Below are 25,880 nucleotides of genomic sequence, written 5' to 3'. Positions count from 1 at the left end.
AACATGGTGAAACACTGTCTCCACTAAAAATAGACAAATTAGCCAGGTGTGGTGACACACACCTGTAATCCCAGCTACTTGGGAGGCTGAGGCAGAAGAATCGCTTGAACCTAGGAGGTGGAGGTTGCAGTGAGCCGAGACTGCACCACTGCACTCCAGCCTGGGTGACAGAGTGAGATTGTCTCAAAAAAAGAAGATTCTTTAAAAAAACAAAATAGTAAAATCATGATCATACTTTAAGAAATGATAATAATTCCTTAATATTGTCTAATGGTGCAAATATTGTCTAATATTGTGCAAATGGTTTCATGAAATGTTTTATTTTGCTTTTCAGTTGATTGGTTTAAATCAGGGCCCAGACAAAGCCTACATATTGCATTTGGTAGATGTGTCTCTTAGGACTTTTGTTTTGAGATGAGGTTTTGCTCTTGTAGCCCAGACTGGAGTGCAATGACATGGTCTTGGCTCACTGCAACCTCCGCCTCCCAGGTTCAAGTGATTCTCCTGCCTCAGCTTCCTAAGTAGCTGGGATTACAGGCACCTGCTACCATGCCCAGCTAATTTTTGTATTTTTAGTAGAGACGGGGTTTCACCATGTTGGCCAGGCTGCTCTCCAACTCCTGACCACAGGTGATCTGCCCGCCTTCACCTCCCAAAATACTGGGATTATAGGAGCAAGTCACCTTGCCTAGCTATCTCTTAGAACTTTTAAAATCTACAGGTCCTCCCCCAATCCCCAGCTCTTTTTTTTTTCTTTAAAATTTATTTTTCAAGAAACTAGGTATTTCTCCATTTTAGTGCTTTATATTCTGGATTTTGCTGATTGTATCCCATTGTGTCCATTAGCATGTTCTTCTGTCTCCTATATTTCCTGTAAACTGGCGTTTAGATCTGGAGACATGACTGAATTCAAGTTGTGCACTTTTTATTTTAGTAATTGGCATTTTACTCCAGTGGCAAGAACGGCAGTAATGCATAGTTCTCTGACCCTTCATATCACCTACAACTGAGCTCACCCTCAGGCCTTATTTCTAAAATAACCTGGGTACACAGGTCTTATCCTGCTTTGAACCTACCTGTCCCCTATGTTGGAGGAAGTCAAGAAGTGGGGAGACTCGTATATATCAGACCATGTGTAAGCTCTGGAACTACCGTGGTGACCAAGACAAATAGAGTGCCTGACCCTGAAGAAATGACCACATAGTGGGGAGAACAGCCGGAACCTACCAATAGGCAGGAAGAAGACATATCAGGGGCTGGGGGTGTGAGGGAAGGGAGAAAGGAGTGAGTGGAAGGAGCTTCCACTGGAGGGGATGCCAGGAAGCTCTGAGAAGGCACTATTTCAGCTGAGGAATAAGGATAAGAAGGGCCAGTCATGTGACTAAGGAGGTGGTGGGGTTGGGCGGGGGCGTGCTGGTGGTAGCTGAGATGGAGAAAGTGCCATATACAGTAACTTCTCACTTACCATTGTGGATAGGTTCTTGGATACTGTGGCTTTAAGCTAAAAATGCATAACTAAACCGATTTGACTGTAGGGTAATTGACAGAAACAACATTTAAGTTCCTATGGCTTATTTCTGGTCAGGAACACATCACCAAAATTCCCATAAAGCCCAAAACACTTCTAGTATTAAACATTGAAATAAATAAATGTGAGCTATACATACATTTAAGATGAATAAAAACAACCAAGATATTATTTACCCAATTTTTGATGAATCAGTGAATAATGGAGGTCATGGTGGTAGTGGGATCAGACAAGGAAGAAATGTTTGCAAAGCAACATTGTCAGCACTTCTGATCCATGAAGTTCAAAAACAAACAATCACAAATCCGACAGCTTGCTGAGTGCTTTTGTACAGCATAATTTATTGGTGTGCATTTGGGTGATTATTCGTACTTGATGCATTTTCATTCTGTGATAATTTGTATTCATTCATTCATTTTCCAGCTGCTTATTCCAGTTCAGAGTGGAGGGTGGCCAGAGCCCATCCCAGCAGCTCAGTGTGCCAGGCAGGAGCCACCCTGGACAGGATGCTGTCCTATCGCAAGAGGGCTCCCACACACCCACACTCATTCACCATCGGACAGTTTAGACGCGCCAGTTCACCCAGCTTTGGCAAAGCTTTGGGATGGGGAAGGAAGCCAGAGTACCCAGAGAAAACCTACGCAGACATGGGGAGAACACGGACACACAGATGGTGGCTCCAGCCGGGAATAGATTTTTTTTTTTTTTTTCTCATCAATGTTATAACAAAACAAGGTTGAATGCAATGAAGTTATTTGAGGACCTGCTGTAGTTGGAGATAGGACATGCAGCGTGAGTGGTGAGAAAGCGGAAGGAACCAGGACCCACTTCCAGGTTCCCTGGCTTCACCAACTGAGCGAATGTTGGTGATGGCCTGGGCATCAGTGGCCGCACGGGCCTGAGGACTCCCCAGCCCAGTCCCCTTGGGGATTGTGCTCGAGTCTGTGCCTCCTTCCGCCTGAGTGCCTGTGTCCCTTCCCTTTTTGCTCCCTGCCCTTCTGCTGTTGAGTTGCCCAATGTTACTTTCAAAAGATGGAGAAAAGGAACAAGGCTGATAGGAGCATCACGCATTTGACAGACTTTGCAAAATGAGACTTGCACCCAAGTAGACGGGAATATTGTTCATCAACTTTGCTATTAACTGTTACTTCCAGGAAAAAGAAGTTTACAGGGTAGAAGGTTAAAGCTAAGAATTCAGTGAAACTTCTGGACATTCTGCATGTTATATTTATCTTTGAAGTCATCTTTCTTCATTATCACAGACGATTGAGCTGAATGTTCAGTAAAACCAGCTGAAAAATAATTTTCCAATGCAAATACTAATGAGGGTTACATGACCGTTGTCCAAAGCATTTGCAGTGCTGCAAGACATTTGTCTAAAAACCTGACTCTTAAAACACTCCTTGTGAAAACAGAAATATTCCCATGCCTAGAAGACACTGAGAGTGTTTTCAAAATTATTGGACTGATTTAAATTTCTTTCTTTCTTTCTTTTTTTTTTTGAGACGGAGCTTCGCTCTGTCACCCAGGCTGGAGTGCAGTGGCGTGATCTCGGCTCACTGCAAGCTCCACCTCCCGGGTTCACGCCATTTTCCCGCCTCAGCCTCCCGAGTAGCCGGGACTACAAGCGCCCGCCACCTCGTCCGGCTAATTTTTTATATTTTTAGTAGAGATGGGGTTTCACCGTGTTAGCCAGGACAGTCTCCATCTCCTGACCTCGCGATCTGCCCACCTCGGCCTCCCAAAGTGCTTGGATTACAGGCATGAGCCACTACGCCCGGCCTGGACTGATTTAAATTTCACTGGAAAACAGCTTTGTAAAACTAAATTGTCTGGATGTGGCCTCCCGGTGATCACTTCCCACCAGCAGCTGCTCACTGCCAACTTCTGGCGGCTCAAGAGAGTGAGCCGTTTCCCACGCTCCCACACGGCAGCTCCCTGGGATGCTTGTGCTAGGAGATGTTTGGGTCCCTGGAAGGGAGACAGAGGGACCAGCTGGGAGAAGCCCCTTGTCTGACTCCCTTCTCCGTAGCCTGCCAGTATCTTCTAGAAAAGCTTTGCTGGTGCCTGGTGATGATGGAAAATATGTCACCCAAAGAGTTAATAACCCATAACGTGGTTAAAAGAGAAGGTTTTGTTAAGTCTGCATTTCACTCTCAGAGCTTTGGTTCCAATCCTCACCTGGGAGCCAATCGGTTCTGTACATTGAACCTTTTTATTAATAACAAGTTTTTGGCATATTGAGAGTTTGCTCTTTAGTTCCTCTCTCTTTTTCTGCCCCTGCCCTCTCCTCTAGTAATGAGGTGTGAAGAGACTGAGGGATAAGACTCTGGGAGGAGGAGGAGGAAAGGGAGGGGGAGGGGGAGGGGGAGGGAAACAAGTGGCCTGGAAAATCCACTGGCCTTCTAACAACTGAGGGTTGCTATTCTGGACTCGTGTTTTTCCAATCTGTAGCTCTTAAAGTGTAAAATAAAGTACAGTTTGCAAAATCTCTCCCTTTTGATTAGGGAATCTTTTTCTTTCTCTTTTCCCTCCCTCCCTCCCTCCCTCCCTCCCTTCCCTTCCTTCCTTCCTTCCTTCCTTCCTTCCTTCCTTCCTTCCTTCCTTCCCTCCTTCCTTCCTTCTTTCCTTCCTTCCTTTCCCTCCTTCCCTCCTTCCTTCCTTCCTTCTTTTTTTCCTTCTTTCTTTCCTTTTTTTTTTTTTTGAGACAGTCTTGCTCTGTTGCCCAGGCTGGAATGCATCAGTGCGATCTCGGCTCACTGCAGCCTCCGCCTCCTGGGCTCAAGCGATTCTCCTGCCTCAGTCTCCCAAGTAACTGGGACTGCAGGCGCTTGCCACCATGCCTGGCCAATTTTTTTTTTGTATTTTTAATAGAGACAGGGTTTTGCCATGTTGGCCAGGCTGGTCTCGAACTCCTGCCCTCAGGTGATCCACCCATCTCCACTTCCCAAAGTGTTGGGATTACAGGCGTGAGCCACAGCGCCCAGCTAGGGGGTTTTTTCTTTCAGTTCACAGATTATCTAAGGAAAATTATCACTGGCTTGGTCTTCCATGTCATCAGTGGATTGTGTACTAACAAGAAAGTGAGGGGTGTTAGACCTCGTTGGTGAGCCTGAGTGCCCCCACACCAAGGGGCGGTTTGCCATAATATCTCAGGGGCCCTTTTCCCATTTTCCCAAGGAGAATGGGTTTTAGCTGAGTATGAACACTGATATCTTTTTTTTTTTTTTTTTTGAAACGGAATTTCTCTCGTTGCCCAGGCTGGAGTGCAATGGCGCTATCTCGGCTCACTGCAACCCCCACCTCCCAGGCTCAAGTGATTCTCCTACCTCAGTCTCCCGAGTACCTGGGATTACAGGCATGTGCCACCATGCCTAGCTAATTTTGTATTTTTATTAGAGATGGGGTTTCACCATGTTGGTCAGGCTGGTCTCAAACTCCTGACCTCAGGTAATCCACCCGCCTCGGCCTCCCAAAGTGCTGAGATTACAGGTATGAGCCACCACACCCGGCCACTGATATCTTTTAATAGGCAGTTATAACTGATTTCAAGGAGGCAGTTCATGAAGTAATTAAAAGGACCAGTTTTGGAAAAGGACCAATTTTGCAGTCAGACTCCGTGGGTTCAAATCCCAGTGTTGCCACTTGTTACTTGGTAACTTTGGACACATTGATGAATTTGCCTAATTTTCCCCATCAGAAAAATATGGATATTAGTAGTTCTTAGTCTTTGTTTTTTTGTTTTTTTTTTTCCTGAGACGGAGTCTTGCTCTGTTGCCCAAGCTGGAATGCAGTGGCACGGTCTCGGCTCATTGCAACCTCTGCCTTCTGGGTTCAAGTGATTCTCCTGCCTCAGCCTACCGAGTAGCTGGGATTACAGGTGCCTGCCACCACACACCCGGCTAATTTTTGAATTTTTAGTAGAGATGGTGTTTCACCATGTTGGCCAGGCTGGTCTTAAACTCCCGACCTCGTGATCTGCCCACCTCGGCCTCCCAAAGTGCTGGGATTACAGGCGTAAGCCACCACGCCCGGCCAGTAGTACCTAGTCTTAAGTTCTTCTGAGCATTAGATATTAGTAAAATGCCTGGAACATGGTGAGTATTCAGTAAATATTAGCTATTATCCTGACACATTAAAGTATTCAAAATAATTAGTGATACCATAATGCCCCATACAGATTTGCTTCTTGACACTATATTGTGTTGTCATCTCTTTGTGTCAGTCCTTTCTCTTATCCTTCTGGATTGTGGGTTTCTTAAAAGGTGGGGGCTGGACCTTAACCATTTTTTTCTTTCTTTTTTTTTTTTTTTTTTTTTTGAGACAAGGGTTCACTCTGTCACCCAGGCTGGCATGCAGTGGCGTGATCATGGCTCACTGCAGCCTTGATTGCCCAGGGCTTAAGCAATCCTCCCAGCTCAGCCTCCCAGTTAGCTGGGACTGCAGGCCCGTGCTACCAAGCCTGGCTAATTTTTGGTATTTTTGTGTAGAGATGGGATCTCACTTTGATGCCCAGGCTCCCAACCATTTTTGTACGCACACCAATTAGCAGTCCTGGTAGGGAGTGATTACTCCCTTTTTTGAGTAAATTCACTGGGATTTGAATAATGACTCTTGTTCTCTTTTCACACAGCCTGTTTTGCCTAGAAAAGAATGCTGGGATCTGCAGTTCAGGCTCGTATCTCTCTCAGATTCTGTTGTATTTTACATAGCATGGGTACTGGTGACAGTATTCTGGGAGTGGGCACTCAGTCTTACTGAGAAAGGACCCATTTCTGCATATTCCTTTTAACCACACTTGGTTTTCTACAGGTCACCACAAATGGCATCATTGCTACGAGTGAACCCCCGGCCAAAGAATCCCATCCTGGGCTCTTCCCACCAACATTCGGTGCAATCGGCCCTTTCCTGGCAGACTTGGACACGACGGATGGCCTGGGGAAGGTTTATTATCGAGAAGACTTATCCCCCTCCATCACTCAGCGGGCAGCAGAGTGCGTCCACAGAGGGTTCCCAGAGATCTCTTTCCAACCTAGTAGCGCAGTGGTTGTCACTTGGGAATCCGTGGCCCCCTACCAAGGGCCCAGCAGGGAGCCGGAGCAGGAAGGCAAGGTAAGCACTCCTCCAGGTCCAAATGCAGGTGAGCAGACACACTGGCTCCATACACTTTGGTTTCACGGTTTGTGCTGCTTGGACATACATTATACACCACTGATAAAGACAGGAAATCCAAAGCGAAATCTAGTAGGCTGGTTCCTGCAGGTCCTAAACCTCCAAAAGCTTATCTGCAAGGTTGTATAACTATGTTTCAATGACAAGTAGACATAAAGAAAGCCAGCTCCTGGTAAGACAGCTACGTGGCAAAAATGGCATTGATAAATGGCATCCCCTGGCTGCTCTTACCTCAGGTGGCAGACAGTGGAAGGATAGTTTCTTTCCTTTCCCCTTTCCCCTCCCCTCCCCTCCCCTCCCCTTTCCTTTCCTTTCTTTTACTTTCCTTTTTCTTTCTCCTTCTTTCCTTCCTTCCCTCTCTCTCTTTTTCTTCTTTTTCTTTTTTTTTTTGAGATGAAGTCTCTCTCTGTCACCCAGGTTGGAGTGCAGTGACACGATCTCAGCTCATTGCAGCTTCCATCTCCCAGGTTCAAGCAATTCTTGTGCCTCAGCCTCCCTAGTAGCTGGGATTACAGGCATGCACCACCACACTGGCTAATTTTTGTATTTTTAGTAGAGACGGGGTTTCACCACATTGGCCAGGCTGGTCTCAAACTGCTGACCTCAAGTGATCCACCCACCTTGGCCTCCCAAAGTTCTGGGATTACAGGTGTGAGCCACGGAGCCTGGCTAGAAGGATAGTTTCTGATTAGAGAAATTATTAATATGAAACAAAAGGTGAAAATAGCAAAGTACTCCTGAGGTATGCAAAGATAGAAAGGTAAAGCCCAGACTCTAGTTGGGGAGATAAGGATCATTTGGACCAGGTGAGTGGTTCAAAACCCAAGTATTATCATAACCCAGGGTTGGCACCTCCGTGGGCACAGTCATCAGGGAGGGCTTGAAGGACCAGGCTGTAGAGCACCGGCTTGCCCTTGAAGGAAGCAGGGCCTTTTAGTAGGTCAGGAACTCATTGCTAGACCTGAAGTGACTTTTTAGGGCAGGCCTCGATTTTCCCTTGGAAAAATAATTTCTCTCTATCATAACTTCACTTTTATAGGATAATGAGGAAGAGAGAAACCTAATGGGTCCCAGAGCACTTCATATAAATGGGAGGTATTTCGGGCTGGTGGTTCCTAAAGTGTCTACCGCAAAACACCAGTCCTATAAGATAGTCCTTGAGGAAAAGGCCTTCTAGTTTGGGAAATGCTAAAACTGTATCTCCCTCTTGGTGATTCACCCTGAAAAGTCCTGCAGTCAGGAAACTTGCAACCTGCCTGATGCTGTTTTTTTTTTTTTTTTTTTTTGAGACAGAGTCTTGCTCTGTCACCCAGGCTGGAGTGCAGTGGTGCCATCTTGGCTCACTGCAATCTCCATCTCCCGGGTTCAAGCGATTCTCCCGCCTCAGCCTCCCAAGTAGCTGGGACTAAGGGCGTGAGCCACCATTCCAGCCTTGCCGAATATTGTTTAACTGAGCAGTCTCCAAACCTGTGACCATACCTCTTCCCTTCCCCCGCTCCATAAAGGTTGCATTACATCCCACAGAGCACACTTTGGGAAAGTCTGTTATGGGCCTGCATGACACATTTTGCTTGCCAACTGTTATCTGTCTGAGTGCCAAATTTCAAAACAGCTTAAATGTTAAATGTCTCAACTGCCTCCCTTTCACTTGGGGATAAACGCCCAGCCCCTTGGTATGGAGCCCTTGCCTGCCTCTTGGGCCTAATCTGTTCCACCTCCACATACCCTTTGTAGCCGCTGTACCAGATTACATGTAATTCCCTGACCTTGCCCTCGCTCTTTTTTTAAAATCCACAGTATCTTGCACAGGCTGTCCTCTCTGCTTGGGACATCCCCTCTGTGACCCCCCTACAAGTGGCAGCTTCCTCCTGCTTGTTCATTCAGACTGGGCCCTCCCGTGAGGCCTTGACCAACCACAGCCTCCTGGCATGGGACGCACTCCCACCCCTCCTGGCATGGGACGCTTCCTCTTACAGCTCCTGCAGCGCTTTGCAAATGTTTCGATTACAGACTGCAACCTCAGGTTTTACAATGTTTTGTTCAAATGTCAGCCTTCCCATCTAGACCGTAGATTCTTGAGTGCAGGGACCACATATTTTTTTCTTCACATCCACAGAGCTCAGGACGATGCCTGGCATGTCGGAAAGGTACTAATATTTAAAGAATACTTTCTCTGTGTCTGATCTTTCTTTCTTTCTTATTCTTTTTTTGAGATGAAGTTTCACTCTTGTCGCCCAGGCTGGAGTACAATGGCATGATCTCAGCTCACCATAACCTCCACCTCCCGGGTTCAAGCGATTCTTCTGCCTCAGCCTGCCAAGTAGCTGGGATTACAGGCATGCGCCACCAAGCCCGGTTAATTTTTTGTATCTTTAGTAGAGATGGGGTTTCACCATGTTGGCCAGGCTGGTCTTGAACTCCTGACCTCATGATCCGCCCGCCTTGGCCTCCCAAAGTGCTGAGATTTCAGGCATGAGCTACCGGCATGTGCCTGCTCTTTCATATGTGACCTCATGTAGTCTTCCTCATTTCTGTGAAGGAGGTGGTTTTATCTCCATTTTACAGATGCAAACATCGAGGCTTAGGGAACTCAAGTAGGTCACATAATAATGAGTAGAGCAAAGATTTGGATCCAAGTCTGTTTTCTCCCAAATCTCATGTTTTTCTTTTTTTTCCTACTGTATGATGCTTGGGTTCAATAAATGTTTGTTAAATGATGAATGTGGTTGAATATGTTAACAGCCATGGAAACAAATTCTGTGGGTAAAAATTTCCTAAATTGCATGAGATTTTAGGCCACCATCTGGAGGTACCATCTGTATAATTTTTCGTTAACCTTAGGGCCACAGTTACGCAGAAGATATTTATGAATTAATCAGAAAATGTCATGTTGACCTAGTCTTAGGGATATTTCAGTGGAACTATCCCGGAATCTTTGGTTCTTGCTACAAAAGTTCTTCTTTTAGAATAAGGTGAAAATATTGCCATCTCTTTACAGCACTGTACACTTTATAGATAGTCTGGCGAATAACACATTTTAAGATCTATAGATATTTTTCCGAGTAACTGAATTTTAACTCATCTTCACAGAGAAACACGTTCCAGGCTGTTCTAGCCTCCTCTGATTCCAGCTCCTATGCCATTTTCCTTTATCCTGAAGATGGTCTGCAGTTCCATACGACATTCTCAAAGAAGGAAAACAACCAAGTTCCTGCCATGGTTGCATTCAGTCAAGGTTCGGTGGGATTCTTATGGAAGAGCAACGGAGCTTTTAATATATTTGCTAATGACAGAGAATCAATTGAAAATTTGGCCAAGTATGCTTTCTTTGTTCTTCAGTGGATTCTCCTCTTAATAATATTTTTTAATGTGGATAATGTAATGTGTATTATAGATCATTACCTAAAAATGTTCCTATGGATTTAAGTTTTACATATAAGTTTTGCATATAGTTTTTATATTATGAAATACTCTTTTTCTGATGAACTTAAGGAAATATATTTTTAGAATGAACAGATATCCTATTTTTTAGATATCATCCTCATTTAAAATAGTTTTTTTTTTTTTTTTTTTTTTTGAGACAGAGCCTTACTCTGTTGCCCAAGCTGGAGTGCAATGGCGCGATCTCGACTCACTGCAACTTCCACCTCCCAGGTTCAAGTGATTCTCTTGCCTCAGCTTCCCAAGTAGCTGGGATTACAGGTGCACGCCACCATGCCCAGCTAATTTTTGTATTTTTAGTAGAGACAGGGTTTCACCGTGTTGGCCAGGCTGGTCTCAAACTCCTGCCCTCAGGTGATCTGCCTGCCTCAGCCTCCCAAAGTGCTGGGATTACAGGCATGAGACACCGTGCCCAGCCTTATAAGAGTTTTCACCATTTTGTCTGTAAATACAGTTAGAAATAAGGGTTATTCAAACCTATCTCCTTCTTTGACCTCAAGGCTGAGAAAACCTTTTCCTTCACATTGACTACGGGGAAAATTCTTACAACAGAAATAGTGCTCTCAGGTTATGTTGCAGAATTTGACAAAAGGGGGAAAAGCCCAAATTGGTTTTTGAAAATTAAAACCTTTCCTTTCCCTTTATTCTTTGAAAACCAAGAGTGAATCCCCTAAAACCACCTTTTAACTTTATATCATCAAATCTAGCTTGAATTCCTCTGCCCTTCACTTAGTGGTGTGCTGTTAAATGCTTAACAACTGGTTTTATGAGGGCAGGGGGAGCCCTGATTTATAGCATTTGCCTATTTCTGTGATGTAAATACTCCTACTATGGTCAATTTCAAGTTATTAACATCATGTCACTCAATGAAGAGTTCAGAAAACATGCACCATTATATATATTCTCACCATAAAGATACAATAGGCTTAATATATATAATTTCAAGAGCATGGATAGCAGTATGAGAATTAGAATATGATGAGTTTTGAATATTTTTTCCTTTTAAAAAATATAAATTGTTTAATTGGAAGTTCATGTAATTTAATCGTTTAGAATGGCTGTGTTTAATAACTGGCTTGCAAGATTCCTAAAATTTTAACAGCCAGCTCTCACAAGTTAGTACAAATAAGCTCCCACACACCACTGTCTTTACTTGAATCCCAGGCAGATAAATTGATTAGACGTCCTAGTTATGCAGGACTTTGGTGATTTCTCATCCCCACCCCACCTCATTGTTTTGCTCAGTATTTTCCACTGAGTAATGTATGTCCCCTCTGTCCATTGTATAATATAATCATTTAATGTGATTTCTGATAGGAGCACTTCCAATTACAGACACAGAAGAATGGTAAAAATGGTGGAGGAAGAAGTAGAGATCAGGGATATTCTGCTATATTTTATAATTATAAAATGCTTTTGGATTTTGTATCTCATTTGCTTTTCACCACTTCCTTTAAGCACCAAAGGTAAACTGAGACTAGTTCAAGATCCCACAGCCAATGGAGATGGGATTTTTTTTGTTGTTGTTTTTGTTCTTTTTGTTTTGAGACGGAGTCTCGCTCTGTCCCCCAGGCTGGAGTGCAGTGGCGTGATCTCAGCTCACTACAAGCTCTGCCTCCTGGGTTCACGCCATTCTCCTGCCTCAGCCTCCCGAGTAGCTGGGACTACAAGTGCCCGCTACCATGCCCGGCTAATTTTTTGTATTTTTAGTAGAGACGGGGTTTCACCATGTTGGCCAGGATGGTCTTGATCTCCTGATCTCGTGATCCACCTGCCTCAGCCTCCCAAAGTGCTGGGATTATAGGCCTGAGCCACGGTGCCCAGCCCTGGAGTTGGGATTTCTAAAAAACCATGTCTGCAATGTTTTCATTCACACTTCTGACACCAAATGGGTGGGTTTTTTCCCCCCCACACCAACCAATTCTCTGCCCACCAGCTGGGTGTCCTACACTTCAGTTCAATTCTAGCACTGGTGATAGTGCAGACCCCAGAGGTTAAGGGCTCAGTCCCACAGGACTGCCCCCACTTCAGATGCCAGTCCCAAGTCCTGTGTTTCCACCTGTACTTCTGACCAACCAGCTATAAATGGAGGGTTTTCATGACATGCTCCTCAGATTTGATAATTTGCTAGAATGGCTCATGTAACACAGAAAAATGCTTTACTATTACCAGTTAATTCTAAAGGATACAATTCGGGAACGACCAAATGGAAGACAGGCATAGGACGAGGTATGGGGAAGGGGTCAGGGTTTCCATGCCCTCTCTGAGTATACCACCCTTCCAGCACCTTGATGTATTCAACCCAGAAGCTCTCTGAACCTCACCATTTTAGGGTTTTTATGGTGGTTTGCATAGGCATGGTTGATTAAATCACTGATCATTGGTGACTGACTCAGTCTCCAGCCCATCTCCCCTCCCTGGAGGCAGTGGGGAGAGCTGGACATTCCAACCCTTTAATCATGCCTTGGTCTTTCTGGCCACCAGCCCCCCTCCTGAAACTGTCTAGGAGCTCCCAGCCATCAGTCGACTCATTAGCCTACAAAGTACACTCTTATCGCTCCAGAAATTCCAAAGGCTGTAGGAGCTCTTGTTTCAGAATGTGAGGACAGAGACCAAAATTGTATCATACCATGCCATGGAAAGAGACAGTGGAGAGCATGAATGACTTCAGTCGTAAAGCCACTGTCAGTCCTATGAGCCACCTTAGCTCATAACATAGAGCATGTAACCAGCAATTAGGATGAGTAAGTTGAATTTTAAGTCCTTACAATGTCCCTGGAGCACACCTCTGGAATGGCTGGGACTGAGCTTGTGCTAATATTGTGCCCATTTGGACACAGTCTCACCAGTCAGCCCTAGACTGTCTCAGCCACATGACGCCCAGACGTGACGGCCAGTGCCCTTCCACTGTCCAGTCCTAGCTGCAGGTGATGGCTTGCAGACCAACACAGATCCCCAGGGTTCCCTCTGCTTGGGTAGTGGTGGCTGTTTGTGGGTTGCTGGCCTGTTTCTAAGAAGCCTGTCCTTCCTCCTAGGAGTAGCAACTCTGGGCAGCAGGGTGTCTGGGTGTTTGAGATCGGGAGTCCAGCCACCACCAATGGCGTGGTGCCTGCGGACGTGATCCTCGGAACTGAAGAGGGGGCAGAGTATGATGATGAGGATGAAGATTATGACCTGGTGACGACTCGTCTGGGCCTGGAGGATGTGGGCACCACACCCTTCTCCTACAAGGCTCTGAGAAGGGGAGGTGCTGACACATACAGTGTGCCCAGCGTCCTCTCGCCGCGCCGGGCAGCTACTGAAAGGCCCCTTGGACCTCCCACAGAGAGAACCAGGTCTTTCCAGTTGGCAGTGGAGACTTTTCACCAGCAGCACCCTCAGGTCATAGATGTGGATGAAGTTGAGGAAACAGGAGTTGGTAAGACCATTTAAGTTGCAGTCGGTAAGGTCTTGCATGTGTGGACTTCCAGACAGGCATACTGCTGGGGAGATGTCAGTTGTGAGCATTACGTGGTGGTTTGTAAGGATAAGAGCTTGGGAAAGTACAGGCTGACCTCTCACAGCCGTGGAGCCTTGGTGTTATATGCCCAGTGGCTTCAGAGATGCTCAGTGATCTTTTGGGATTAGGACCATGGTTTTGGAGACTGTTGAGTGTGTCTTCTTTCAAGTTTCCTAGTATTCCATTCCGTCCGTTTTAAAGAGAAAACGTCCATTAGAATTATTTTAAAAGTCAGATTTTCTTGTGATTTCTCAGATCAGAAATGTATTCATCCACCTGAAAAAACATTTTAGAAGTTCTTTTGGCTGTTTATGAAGCTTATCTTTGACATTTATTTCCTCTTGGTTTTGGAATTAGAATTGTTGATTATTTTTCTTCCCAGGTCCCGTCAGTTTCAGAGTTGGTTTGTGAAGATCAAAAAAAAAAAAAAAAAAAAAAAAAAAAAAAAAAAAAAAGTAGATACTCTTAAAAAAAAAAATAGGGCTGGGTGCGGTGGCTCACGCCTGTAATCCCAGCACTTTGGGAGGCCGAGACAGGCAGATCACAAGGTCAAGAGATTGAGACCATCCTGGCCAACATGGTGAAACCCCATCTCTACTAAAAATACAAAAATTAGCTGGGCGTGGTGGCGCACACCTGTAGTCTCAGCTACTCGGGAGACTGAGGCAGGAGAATTACTTGAACCCAAGAGGCAGAGGTTGCAGTGAGTCGAGATTGTGCCACTGCACTCCAGCCTGGCAACAGAGTGAGACTCTGTCTCAAAAAAAAAAAAAAGTTTTACAGTACATTTTCTGGTCAACTATGTTATATCAGATTTTTGCTACATTTTGAGGGAAAATAGAACTCCTGGATGCTTTCATTTGTCTTATTAAAAGATATTCCAGCCGGGCACGGTGGCTCATGCCTGTAATCCCAGCACTTTGGGAGGCCAAGGCGGGTGTATCACCTGAGGTCAGGAGTTGGAGACCAGCCTGGACAACATGGTGAAACCCTGCCTCTACTAAAAATACAAAACATTAGCCAGGCATGGTGGCACACGCCTTTAATCCCAGCCAATCTGGAGGCTGAGGCCAGAGAATCGCTTGAACCTGGGAGGTGGAGGTTGCAGTGAGCCAAGATGGCGCTATTGCACTCCAGCCTGGTTGACAAGAGTGAGACTCTGTCTCAAGAAAAAAAAAAAAAAAGATTTTCCAACTAAACTGTCCTCATTATTTTTTTTCACATTAGTTTGATACAGAATCCACTAAGACTCATATAAATGGGATAGTCCAAGCCTTTAGATAAGCTTATTGCGACTCTCTAATGCTTTTCTACTAAATGATCAGAAAACCCTTAGAAAAGCCTGGCCCATTCCACACTGTTCCCTCATTTTCATTTGCCCTTACTTGTTCTGATTTATCTCACAGTAGTAGCCATACAATCTGGTTCTCACGAGTATCCCAAACCGTGGACGAGATGGGGTGCTTACTGGCTGGCGTGCTCGCTTACTTCTGAGGCCCAGAAATGGAGAAGCTGCCGTTTGGTGGCAGGACAAGGACAGGGGCTCATGTCTTAGGGTTCTTCTACTGCACCCTGGGTTCCCGGGGTGATGCGCACATTGCTCAGCACATGCCACTCTGCCATGGGTTTTGGAGTCATCTCCCCCAGATGTGTTGGGTGTGTTTCCTTGCAGATGTTGGGTTTTGAGTCCCACCCTTTCTAGGTATCTCTGAAATTCTCATTTGTGAAGTCATCACATTTCAATGAGACCATATCTAGCCCAACAACTTGGGGCAGTGTATTACTTAAGACTGAAGAAAGCCTAGATTTGAACACAGATTGTGTCTAAAACAGATGTTTTCCTGTCCCTCTACCCCAGTTATTTCCCTATGTTTATGAGAAAGGTCAGTCTTCTGTGGCCGGTAGTGCATTCCTGGTGTTATTTGAATAGTTCACATACACACAGGCCATAATGACCCCTGAGAGCTCTGCCCACAGCTGGAGTTTAAGTAATCAGTAGCATCACGTGTTCAGTTCGGGGCTCAAGTGTGCTCGGCTCCAAACGCTGTCTTTATAAAGCCAGAAATTCCCTTCGGAGTATGTAGGACTCACAGAGTCTACCTGGGTTTAAACTTTGCTTTTCTCTTCACTCATAACAGTCAATTATGAATGGGATCATTATCCTCTCTAAAAGTTTACCCCTCTTGTGCTTTTGAATTTCATTCCAAATTAATTTGCTCTGGATTATTAAATATAATGAGCTAGTTCATGATTCTAATAAAATGAACGTGGAATGTGGAAATTTAAAACAGGGAGACATTCTTTTTGTTTCTTAGGTCAAAGGCTTTTTAGCCCAGGTGTGACTAGGGCATTATTTTTGTTCAGCTTTTGAGCGTAAGTGCTTCCAAATTACTCCTCAGGGAAAAGTGTAAGTTGGGGTGCGGTGGGGGGTGATTGAAAATTAAAAAGAATATAAGCCAGGCATGATGGCACCCACCTGCAGTCCCTGCCACTTGGGAGGTTGAGGAAGGAGGATAAAATATATGTACATATTTTAAGGTTGTTAAAATGGCAAATTTTATGTTATATATATTTTACCACAATAAAAAAAGTAAAAAAATTATATCATATAATTATATGTAGTATATACTATATTATACATACTATTATATAATATATAAATATCTTATCTGTTATAATGTAATATAATGTAATATATTGTATATAATATAATATAATGTAAATATATATTATATATAATTTATATATTATATTATAGATTATATAGTACATATAATATACATTTACATATATGTACATATTTATAATTTGTTATATATTTATATTTAATATATATTACATATATGTAATATATTTGTTACATGTCGTATATAACATAGATAATATATATTATATATGTTTTTTTATATATATATATATTTTAAGAGTCCTCCCCAAACATGAAGCTCATTCTTCTCACTAGTTTAGATGGACACTGTCCTAAGATTGCTATTGGATAGCACTAATCTAATATTGATGCCAAGTACACTAGATTCTAGCAGTTTTCAATAATTAATAATCACCTTGTGATTTATCAACTCCTTTTAGACCTATTTGCCTCAGTGATGTGAGTTGGGGAGCCACATTACTATTATTATTATTATTATTTTCCTTTTTGAGACAGGGTCTGGCTCTGTTGCCCAGGCTGGAGCACAGTGGTGCAATCATGGCTCACTGCAGCCCCAAACTCCTAGGCTCAAGTGATCCTCCCACCTCAGCCTCCTCCAGTAGCTGGGACTACAGGTGCATGCTACAGTGCTCTGCTAATTTTTGTATTTTTTTGTGGAGATGGGGTTTCACCATGTTGCCCAGGCTCACATAACTATTTAAAGGCTACATGTAGGGGATTGTAATCTTCTGTAGTAAGCCTGGTCCCTTGAATTGCCCATGCAGGTGTGAGTCCCTGCAGTGCTTCAGGGTGCCTGGATGAGACAGCCCACTGGGCTAGAGCTGCGTGAAATGCTTACAGGTGTGCACTTGTTTTCTTGGACCAGTTTTCAGCTACAACACAGATTCCCGCCAGACGTGTGCCAACAACAGACACCAGTGCTCGGTGCATGCAGAGTGCAGGGACTACACCACGGGCTTCTGCTGCAGCTGTGTCGCTGGCTATACAGGCAATGGCAGGCAATGTGTTGCAGAAGGTAATTTGCTTTTCTATGTTCATTTCATGCGGGAGAAGGCGGAGCGGAGTTTTTGTTTTGGTGCTCGTTTTCCATGTTGCCTTTACCCACATCTCCGGAGGTGTGTAGTGTTAGGGCAGCCATACGTGGTCTCTCTTTCCTCATTTTCTTACATATTCTCTACAGGCATCCCCCAGGAAGGCCCACTTTTCAAATATGGCAAAGTCTTTCTTTCCTGTGCTATTTCTCCATCTCAGGGGACAGCCACTGGGAGCCCATCTTCACAACTGCCTGGCGCGTGGCCACAAAGGCCGTGGTGTTAAAATTATGCAGCCTGGACAAAGAATTGTTTATACCCCTCACTTTCCTCCATTTCTTTGAAACCTCTTTCATGTCTTTTTCTCTTAGAGTCTCTCTAATTTTATGTGGTGTTGCTCACAGAACCATTTTTGTTTTTTCTTGAGACACAGTCTCACTCTGTCACCCAGGCTGGAGTGCAGTGGCGCAACCTTGGCTCACGGCAGCCCTTCATCTCCTGGGTTCAAGTGATTCTCCTGCCTCAGCCTCCTGAGTAGCTGGAATTACAGGTGTGCACCACCACACCCAGCTAATTTTTGTATTTTTTGTAGAGACGGGGTTTCTCCATGTTGGCTAGACTGGTCTCGAACTCTTGACCTCAAATGATCTGCCTGCCTCGGCCTTCCAAAATGTTGGGATTACAGGTGTGAGCCACTGCGCCAGGCCAGACCTATCTTAATGGTTGTTAAGCCCCAGCAGGGCCACAGAAGGCTGGCTTAGACCAAAGTCTATGGCAGGTAAAGTTTATTCCATCATCCTCTCCCTCCTGTCCCTCTTTCCTGGTGCTCCCGAAGTCATAGCGTGGTTATGATTGAGCATCAGAGATGCACCATGGTTAATGCTGGGGTGCCAATCCCATTGTGTGGCCAAATGGATTCGGCTACGGGCCAATGTCCGTTCTAAACTCTGCCCTCAAAAGGATCAACTGGTTTGGATGCTTGCAGATGGTCACGAGAATCCTTTCTGTGCAAATCTGGGGATCCTGGTAACATTCACTCAGTGCACCATCTGGGAGGCCGGAATTGGTTTTAATTCCAGAATTAACACAAAAACGGCAAAAACCCCACCATGTTAAACGCTCATCCCTTCAGATGCCGTCTTAGTCACTTTTCTGATGCTTCTAATAGAATACCTGAAACTAATTTATAAAGAAAAAGAATTTATTTCTTACAGTGATGGAGGCTGAGAAGTCCAAGATCAGGGAGCCACATTTGGTGATGGCCTTGTTTCTGGTGGGGCTCTCTGCAGAGGTGGCACAGGGAACTGAGCATCCTAGCTCAGGTCTCTCTTCCTCTTCCTATAAAGCCATCAGTCCCATTCCCGTGATAACCCATTCATCCATTAATCCACGACTGGATTAATTCATTCTTCAGGGCAGAGCCCTCATGACCCAATCAGCTCTGAAAGGCCCCATTTCTAAATGCTATCACATTGGGGATTAAGTTTCAGTATGAGTTTTGGAGGGGACATTTAAGCCGTAGAGATGCCAGCAAATTATCTCATTTGTCAGGGGTCATTTTCCTTGTGTGTTTAATGTGGAACTTCAATTGCTTTGCAAAATTTGACTAAGTAAAACTCAGCTGGAAGAATGGTTTCTGTTCTTCAGACCCCCTGCCTGCCATAGTTACAGTTAAATTCGTTATCATTTTAAGTTGCTAAAAACAAAAAATCATTTCCTTCTGTGTCCCCATTAGATAAAGTGAGGTTTTAAAAAAATACTACCTTCAGTGATGAAAGAAAATTGAGTATGCTTTACTTATTAATTTTAGGGGATGTTTTTAACTTCTAAACTGTTTTTGATTTTCTTCTAAATCCCATCACCCCAGGGGTGGTGTGCCTTTGCTTCTTTGTTTCAGGCTTGGCTTTTGTACCTTCCCCACCCCAGGAGAAGCTTCCAAAATCCACAATAAGAGCTTATTCTTAAAGAGCAACCCCTTAGCCTTTTCTACCCCAAATATCAGAGCTTGAAATGCTGAACAGTTTGTGTTTGGCAGCAAGCTCAGATATGACAAACTGTTCAGCCACATATTTTGACATTATATACACACTCTGAAATAGATTTGTGGTTTAAATATTTGTTGGATTCCTGCTACTTAAAAAAAAAAAGTTTCTAGCTCAAAGTTTGGTGGAAAAAATTTTGTTTGGTTTCTTAACTTGGCTTTCTCGCTTGTTTTCCTAATTGTTCTTGGGATGCCTTTTTGCGCTGTTGGCCAGCTAACTTCACAGCATTCCCCAGTGTAATGAGACAACATGTGTGCAGGATGACTCTGTTGGATATGCCCTGGCTGATCAGAGAACCTGTTGAGCCGTTTGGGCATATGGAACCCAACGAAAGGTCATCGGAACGCAGCTGATCCCCAGGTGCCAGCCCCTGCCTAGGGATATTTAACAACATTCACTGAGAACTTACTACATAAAGAAAACCCTGCCGACCACCTGTGAGGGGCTGGGAGTGAAAATCCTGACCCTATGATGGTCATAATCTAGGAACAGAAATAAGATATGTACAATCAATAACTGAAAGCAGTACCACATCAAACCTGAACAATGCAACGTAACTTCCGTTTTCCCTCTTCCTTCAGTTTTTGTTTGAGATATAATTCACATACCTTTTTACAGTATACAATTTGGTGGGTTTTAATATGTTCACAAAGTTGTCCAACTATTATCTCTAATTCTAGAACATTTTCATCACCCCCAAAAGAAACACTGTATCCATTAGCAGTCACTTTTGATTTCTCAAAATCCCCCCAGCCCTTGCCAAGCCCTCGCCTACTTTCTGTCTTTATAGGTGTTCCTATTTCGGATGTTTCATACACATAGAATCGTACAATACGTGACCTTTTGTGTCTGACTTCTTCCCCTTAGCATGATGATTTCAAGATTCATGCATGTTTTAGCCTGTATCAGTATTTTATGCCTTTTTCTTTTCCTTTTCTTTATCTTTTTCGAGATGGAGTTTCGCTCTTATTGCCCAGGGTGGAGTGCAATGGTAAAATCTCAGCTCACAGTAACCTCTGCCTCCTGGGTTCAAGCAATTCTCCTGCTTCAGCCTCCCGAGTAGCTGGGATTATAGGTGCCCACCACCATGCCTAGATAATTTTTTGTATTTTTAGTAGAGACGGGGTTTCACCATGATGGCCAGGCTGGTCTTAAACTCCTGACCTCAGGTGATCCGCCTGCCTCAGCCTCCCAAAGTGGGATTACAGGCATGAGCCACCGTGCCCAGCCTCCTTTTACTCTCAAATGTGATAAATTCTATGGTCCCCCTAGTTCTAGATCACCCCTGATATTGTTCTTCTTCTGAAATTCTATTTTTTTGTTCCTGCAGTTCCTCAATGGCTGTCCATGGAGCCACCTTTTGTGCTATCCATTTTCAGTCACAGGAGGAGAGGCAGGGGCATTGGAATTTTGAAGGCTCACAGCATACTGTTGTGGATAGTCTCAGGAAGAACAACTACTTTTGCTTACCCAAAGCCATTTACCCCAGTGCTATTTTGTTTCTTTGCTTTCTTCATCAATAGGTACAGGTCCTACATATTACTCGTGTTTGAAAGGCTGGCTTGGAAGTGATCTCTATATTCTTTCTTTGTTTTCTTGCTCAGGTTCTCCCCAGCGAGTCAATGGCAAGGTGAAAGGAAGGATCTTTGTGGGGAGCAGCCAGATCCCCATTGTCTTTGAGAACACTGACCTCCACTCTTACGTAGTAATGAACCACGGGCGGTCCTACACGGCCATCAGCACCATTCCTGAGACCGTTGGATATTCTCTGCTTCCGCTGGCCCCAGTTGGAGGCATCATTGGATGGATGTTTGCAGTGGAGCAGGATGGATTCAAGAATGGGTTCAGCATCACCGGTAATTTATATCCCACATTAAAATTAATGGGACCCACAGTAGTGCCTAGGGGGAGGCCTGGGAATGGATGGAAGGAGAACTCCAAGTCTGCAGACAACTTAGAAGCATGTTGTTGCTCCTTTTTGTCTGTAGACAGGGCATCCTGTAGTTCTGTCCTGGAAATAAAATGATGAGGTAAAATGAACATGTAATATTATCATTAATATATAGCAATTGAGACTGCCTAGAATTGGCTTTTGATTGAGGAGCAATTTAATGGTGGAGATTTAGGCGTTTCTGGCAGAACAAGTAATATCAGCTTGTAGAACCGCACAACCAAAACTGCAGGGCTCACAGTTTGCCTCATTCTATCAGCCTGCCTCTGAATTCCAAAGCAACATGAAACTGTTCTCAAGCCTGCCTCTGAATTCCAAACCAACCTGGAACTGATCTTCGATATTTCCTAGGATCTGCTCAGAGAGAAGGAACCTGCCATTTCCAGCTAGTTACTTAAGCCGCATAAACATAATCCTAAGAAGTCTTAGGAAGCCCAAATATCCTTGGAGTTTTCTAGAGACTGCGCCCTACTGAGGAAGTTCAGTCTTTATTGCACGCGTGGGCAGATGGCTTGAGGGATGTTTCCTTGGTGTGGTGGCCTTCTCCTTGCTCTGCCAAGTCCAGCCCAATCTTTGCGTGCTGGAGACCCATTCCCGGGAACAGCTGGGTTGGAGGAGTCTGTGTCCTTCATCACTGGTCACTTCCAGGACCTGGAGCTTGTTGTGCCTGGGCACAGGTACCCAGCCACTGCCTCCGACGCCCTGGACCTGCCTTCTCCCTGACTGCCTGAGCCAAACTGGAGCCTTAGCCAAGGCTTTATTAGAGGAAACGCTGCTGGGAGCAGGGTCCCCATCCAGGCTGCATGCTGGTAACCCTCCAAAAGTTATGGCATAGAAATACATAAAGTGTGGCTGTCTTAAGAAAGGAGAGGCTGTGTATTAGAAAAGGAGCAAGGCTGGGTGCGGTGGCTCATGCCTGTAATCCCAGGACTTTGGGAGGCCAAGGCACGTGGTTCACAAGGTCAGGAGATTGAGATCATTCGGACTAACACAGTGAAACCCCATCTCTATGAAAAATACAAAAAAATTAGCCAGGTGTGGTGGCAGGCACCTGTAGTCCTAGCTATTCAAGAGGCTGAGGCAGGAGAATCGCTTGAACCCAGGAGACAGAGTTTGCAGAGACCCAAAATCATGCCACTGCACTCCAGCCTGGGCAACAGAGCGAGACTCTGTATTTAAAAAAAAAAAAAAAAAAAAAAAAAAAAAGAAAAAAAGGATTGAACCTGCTCAAAAGATTTGCTACTTTTTGGCCTAATGTTTTTTCTCCCTAATCCACAGGCATATATATTCTGAGTGTTATAACCATATTGATGCCCTCATGCAAACCAGATGCCCTTTTCTTTGCAAATATAATTGAGCTGCAGCCAAACTCACAGACCCCACTCTTTCCCTGCACAGCTTTTCACACTGTTTTTTTAAAATATGAGTTAATTTATATTGGTGCTATTTTGTAATATACATGGACTTCAGCTGGGCTGAGAAAGAGGGAGTCTTTGCAAATTCCCAACAACAGCAAATCTCTTGACTACAATGATCCTTCTGAATTTCTCCTGGTCCTGTGTTATCAGTGAGATATTTGCCTGAGACTTGTTTAACTATAAAGCTGAGGTTGTCAAACTTTTTTGGCAAAGGGCCAGATAGTAAATATTTTAAGTTATGCCTAATTATTTTAGGCCATATGGTCTCTGTTGCAACAGCTCAACTCTGTCACTGTGGAGTGAAAAGCAGCCACAGACAGTATATAAATGAATGAGCATGGCTGTGTTCCAATACAACTTTTTGAATGGGCACTGAAATTTAAATTTTATATAATTTTCACATACCATGAAATACTATTCTTCTTTTGATTTTTTTTAACCATTAAAAAATGTAAAGACCTTTCTTTACATTTGTAGAAAATGTAGAAAAATAGGCAGCTGGCAAGATTTAGCCCTGAGGCCATAGTTTGTCAACCCCTGCTGTCATGGGGCAGGTCATTGTGGAAAAGGGAGAAGTACTTTTCCTGCCTGTCTGGGGCTGCCGCCTTGCACAGACCAAGAGGAGTTCCCAAGCCGTCACGGTAGCAGGTGATCCTAGGATGGTTTCTGGTACTGGGAATGGTTTGCGCCCTGAGCAACTCACCCATCCGACCAGGAAGTAGCTATTTCAATATTCATCACTGTAACTGGCATTATGGAGCAATTGACAATTTGCAGAACATAGATTGTATCCTTTCTTTTAATCATCAGGAAATGGAGGCTCACAGCAGTTAAGTAGCTTACTCAGGTTCACCCAGACAGAGCCTAGCACAGCTGGGAGTCAAACCCCTGTCCTCCACTATTTCCAGCACAACCCTTGAGCCAACCCAACAGATGCTGGGCTGTGGCTGGGAAGCCTCTTCTCTCCTCTGGGCGTGGCTCAGTTGGGCCACAGGGATGTCTGAGTTCTGTCTTCAGCGTCACCAGCTCTATGTTCTACCAGCCAAACCAAAGCACCTGCAGACGGTTCGCACCAACCCCACTCCACACTGTGAGCCTGGGGCGGGCAGAAGGGCGCACTCCCCAGTCAGCAAAGTGACAGTCTCATCTTGTTTTTCAGGGGGTGAGTTCACTCGCCAGGCTGAGGTGACCTTCGTAGGGCACCCGGGCAAGCTGGTCATTAAGCAGCGGTTCAGCGGCATCGATGAGCATGGGCACCTGACCATCGACACGGAGCTGGAGGGCCACGTGCCGCAGATTCCGTTCGGCTCCTCCGTGCACATTGAGCCCTACACGGAGCTGTACCACTACTCCACCTCAGGTGAGCCCCAGCCGTGTCCCAGGGCCAGCCCCGGACCGGCCACCAGCCTCGTGCTCTTGACCCACCACGGCAGCCGTGAGCTGGGGCTGTCTCTGGGATCTTGAGAGGGAAATACACTGGGCCTTACAGTCACCTTCCCCCCAATTATAGATGTAGGACGCACTCCTTGTAGAGAATTTTGTGCAAAAAAGACAATATGCATAAGTTAGAATTATAAAACCTGGACATAATTATTATAACATTTAAGTGTATTTCCTTTCAGCCTTTTCTCCAGCATCTATTTACATGTATATCAAATATCCCAACACATAATTTCAAGCTAAAGTAATTTTATTATACATCTATATGTACTTTTTTTTTTTTTTTTTTTTTTTTTGAGACAGGTTTCCAGCCCAGGCTGGAGTTCAGTGGCGCAACCTCAGGGCACTACAACCTCTGCCTCCTGGTCTCGAGCAATCCTCCTGCCTCAGCTTCCTGAGTAGCTGGGCCTACAGGTGCATGCCACCATGCCTGGCTAACTTTTGCATTTTTAGCAGAGATGGGCTTTCACTGTGTTGGCCGGGCTGGCCTGGAACTCCTGACCTCAAGTGATCCACCTGCCTCGGCCTCCCTAAGTGCTGGGATTACAGGCATGTGCCACTGCGCCCAGCCACATCTATATGTACTTTTAAAAACTACATTTATTCTCCATTTGGTGCCTGGTTTTAAACAATTTCAAACTTACATGAAAACTGAAAATAACCCAAAAAATGTTCACATACTATTTATCTAGCTTCACCAATTGTTAACATTTTGCCACATTTACTTTACCTTTCTTTCTTTTCTTTTTTTCTCTCTCTCTCCTTTCTTTCTCTCTCTCTGTATATATATATGTGTGTGTGTGTGTGTGTATATGTTTACTGACCATTTGAGAATAAGCTGTATGTATTATGATAGATCATTCTTTAAACACTTCATTTGTTTTTCCTAAGAACAAGGACATTCTTTTAGAAGGCCACAGTACAGTTATCAAAATTGAGAAATTTAACATGGATACACAGTGATATGTATAGTTTTTTTGTTGCTGTTTGTTTGTTTGTATTGAGACAAGCTTTCACCCTGTCACCCAAGCTGGAGTGCAGCCTCAACCTCCTGGGCTCAAGCGATCCTCCCACCTCAGCCTCCTGAGTAGCTAGGACTACAGGCACACCACCACGCCTGGCTAATTTTTAAATTTTTTGTACAGATGAGGTTTCGCCATGTTACCCAGGCTTATAGTTTTTATTTAAATAAAATTGCAATCATACCACGCTGTTGTATCTTCGCCTTTTCAGTTAATGTCACATCATGAATGTTTAATAGTCTCATTAAGCAGTCTTTGAAACACTTTTTAAGGAATCTGTATGATTCTACTGGATGGCTGTTAATTCAAACCATTCTTCTACTTCCTAAAGCTTGGGTTGCTTCCATTTTCCCCTCTTATTATGAGTTGAAATGATCATCTTAATCATAAATCTTGGCCACATTGATTCTTTCTAAGACTCAATTCCTAGAAATAGAAGTGCTGAGTCAAACAACAGGAGTTTTTAATTTTTTTATTTTATTTTTGAGACAGTGTCTTGCTCACATAGAGACCCACTGAATATTCATGAATGTGAACTCCTACGGGGGTCATTGAATCCCAGGTTAAGAACACCTTTGTTTTTTGTTTTGTTTTGGTTTTGGTTGCTGTTGTTTTGAGACAGGGTCTTGCTCTGTCACCCAGGTTGTGGTGCAGTGGTGTGATCTCAG

At 44.3% G+C, this 25,880-nt stretch overlaps 1 protein-coding gene across 1 annotated transcript in view; it reads left to right on the top strand.

Annotated features, from left to right (window-relative positions):
* LOC126942333 (nidogen-1) overlaps positions 1–25,880 on the top strand; it is an 87,636-nt gene that overhangs the window by 14,276 nt on the left and 47,480 nt on the right. The window contains exons 2-7 of the mRNA XM_050769810.1: positions 6,341–6,640; positions 9,791–10,017; positions 13,177–13,559; positions 17,174–17,323; positions 20,986–21,237; positions 23,910–24,110. Of these exons, the coding sequence (XP_050625767.1) occupies positions 6,341–6,640; positions 9,791–10,017; positions 13,177–13,559; positions 17,174–17,323; positions 20,986–21,237; positions 23,910–24,110 (1,513 nt within the window). The remainder of the gene's footprint in view (positions 1–6,340; positions 6,641–9,790; positions 10,018–13,176; positions 13,560–17,173; positions 17,324–20,985; positions 21,238–23,909; positions 24,111–25,880) is intronic.

This window comes from Macaca thibetana, chromosome 1 (genome assembly GCF_024542745.1).
Source record: "Macaca thibetana thibetana isolate TM-01 chromosome 1, ASM2454274v1, whole genome shotgun sequence".
Taxonomy (NCBI): domain Eukaryota; kingdom Metazoa; phylum Chordata; class Mammalia; order Primates; family Cercopithecidae; genus Macaca; species Macaca thibetana.
This window is presented reverse-complemented; position numbering and strand designations above follow the sequence as displayed.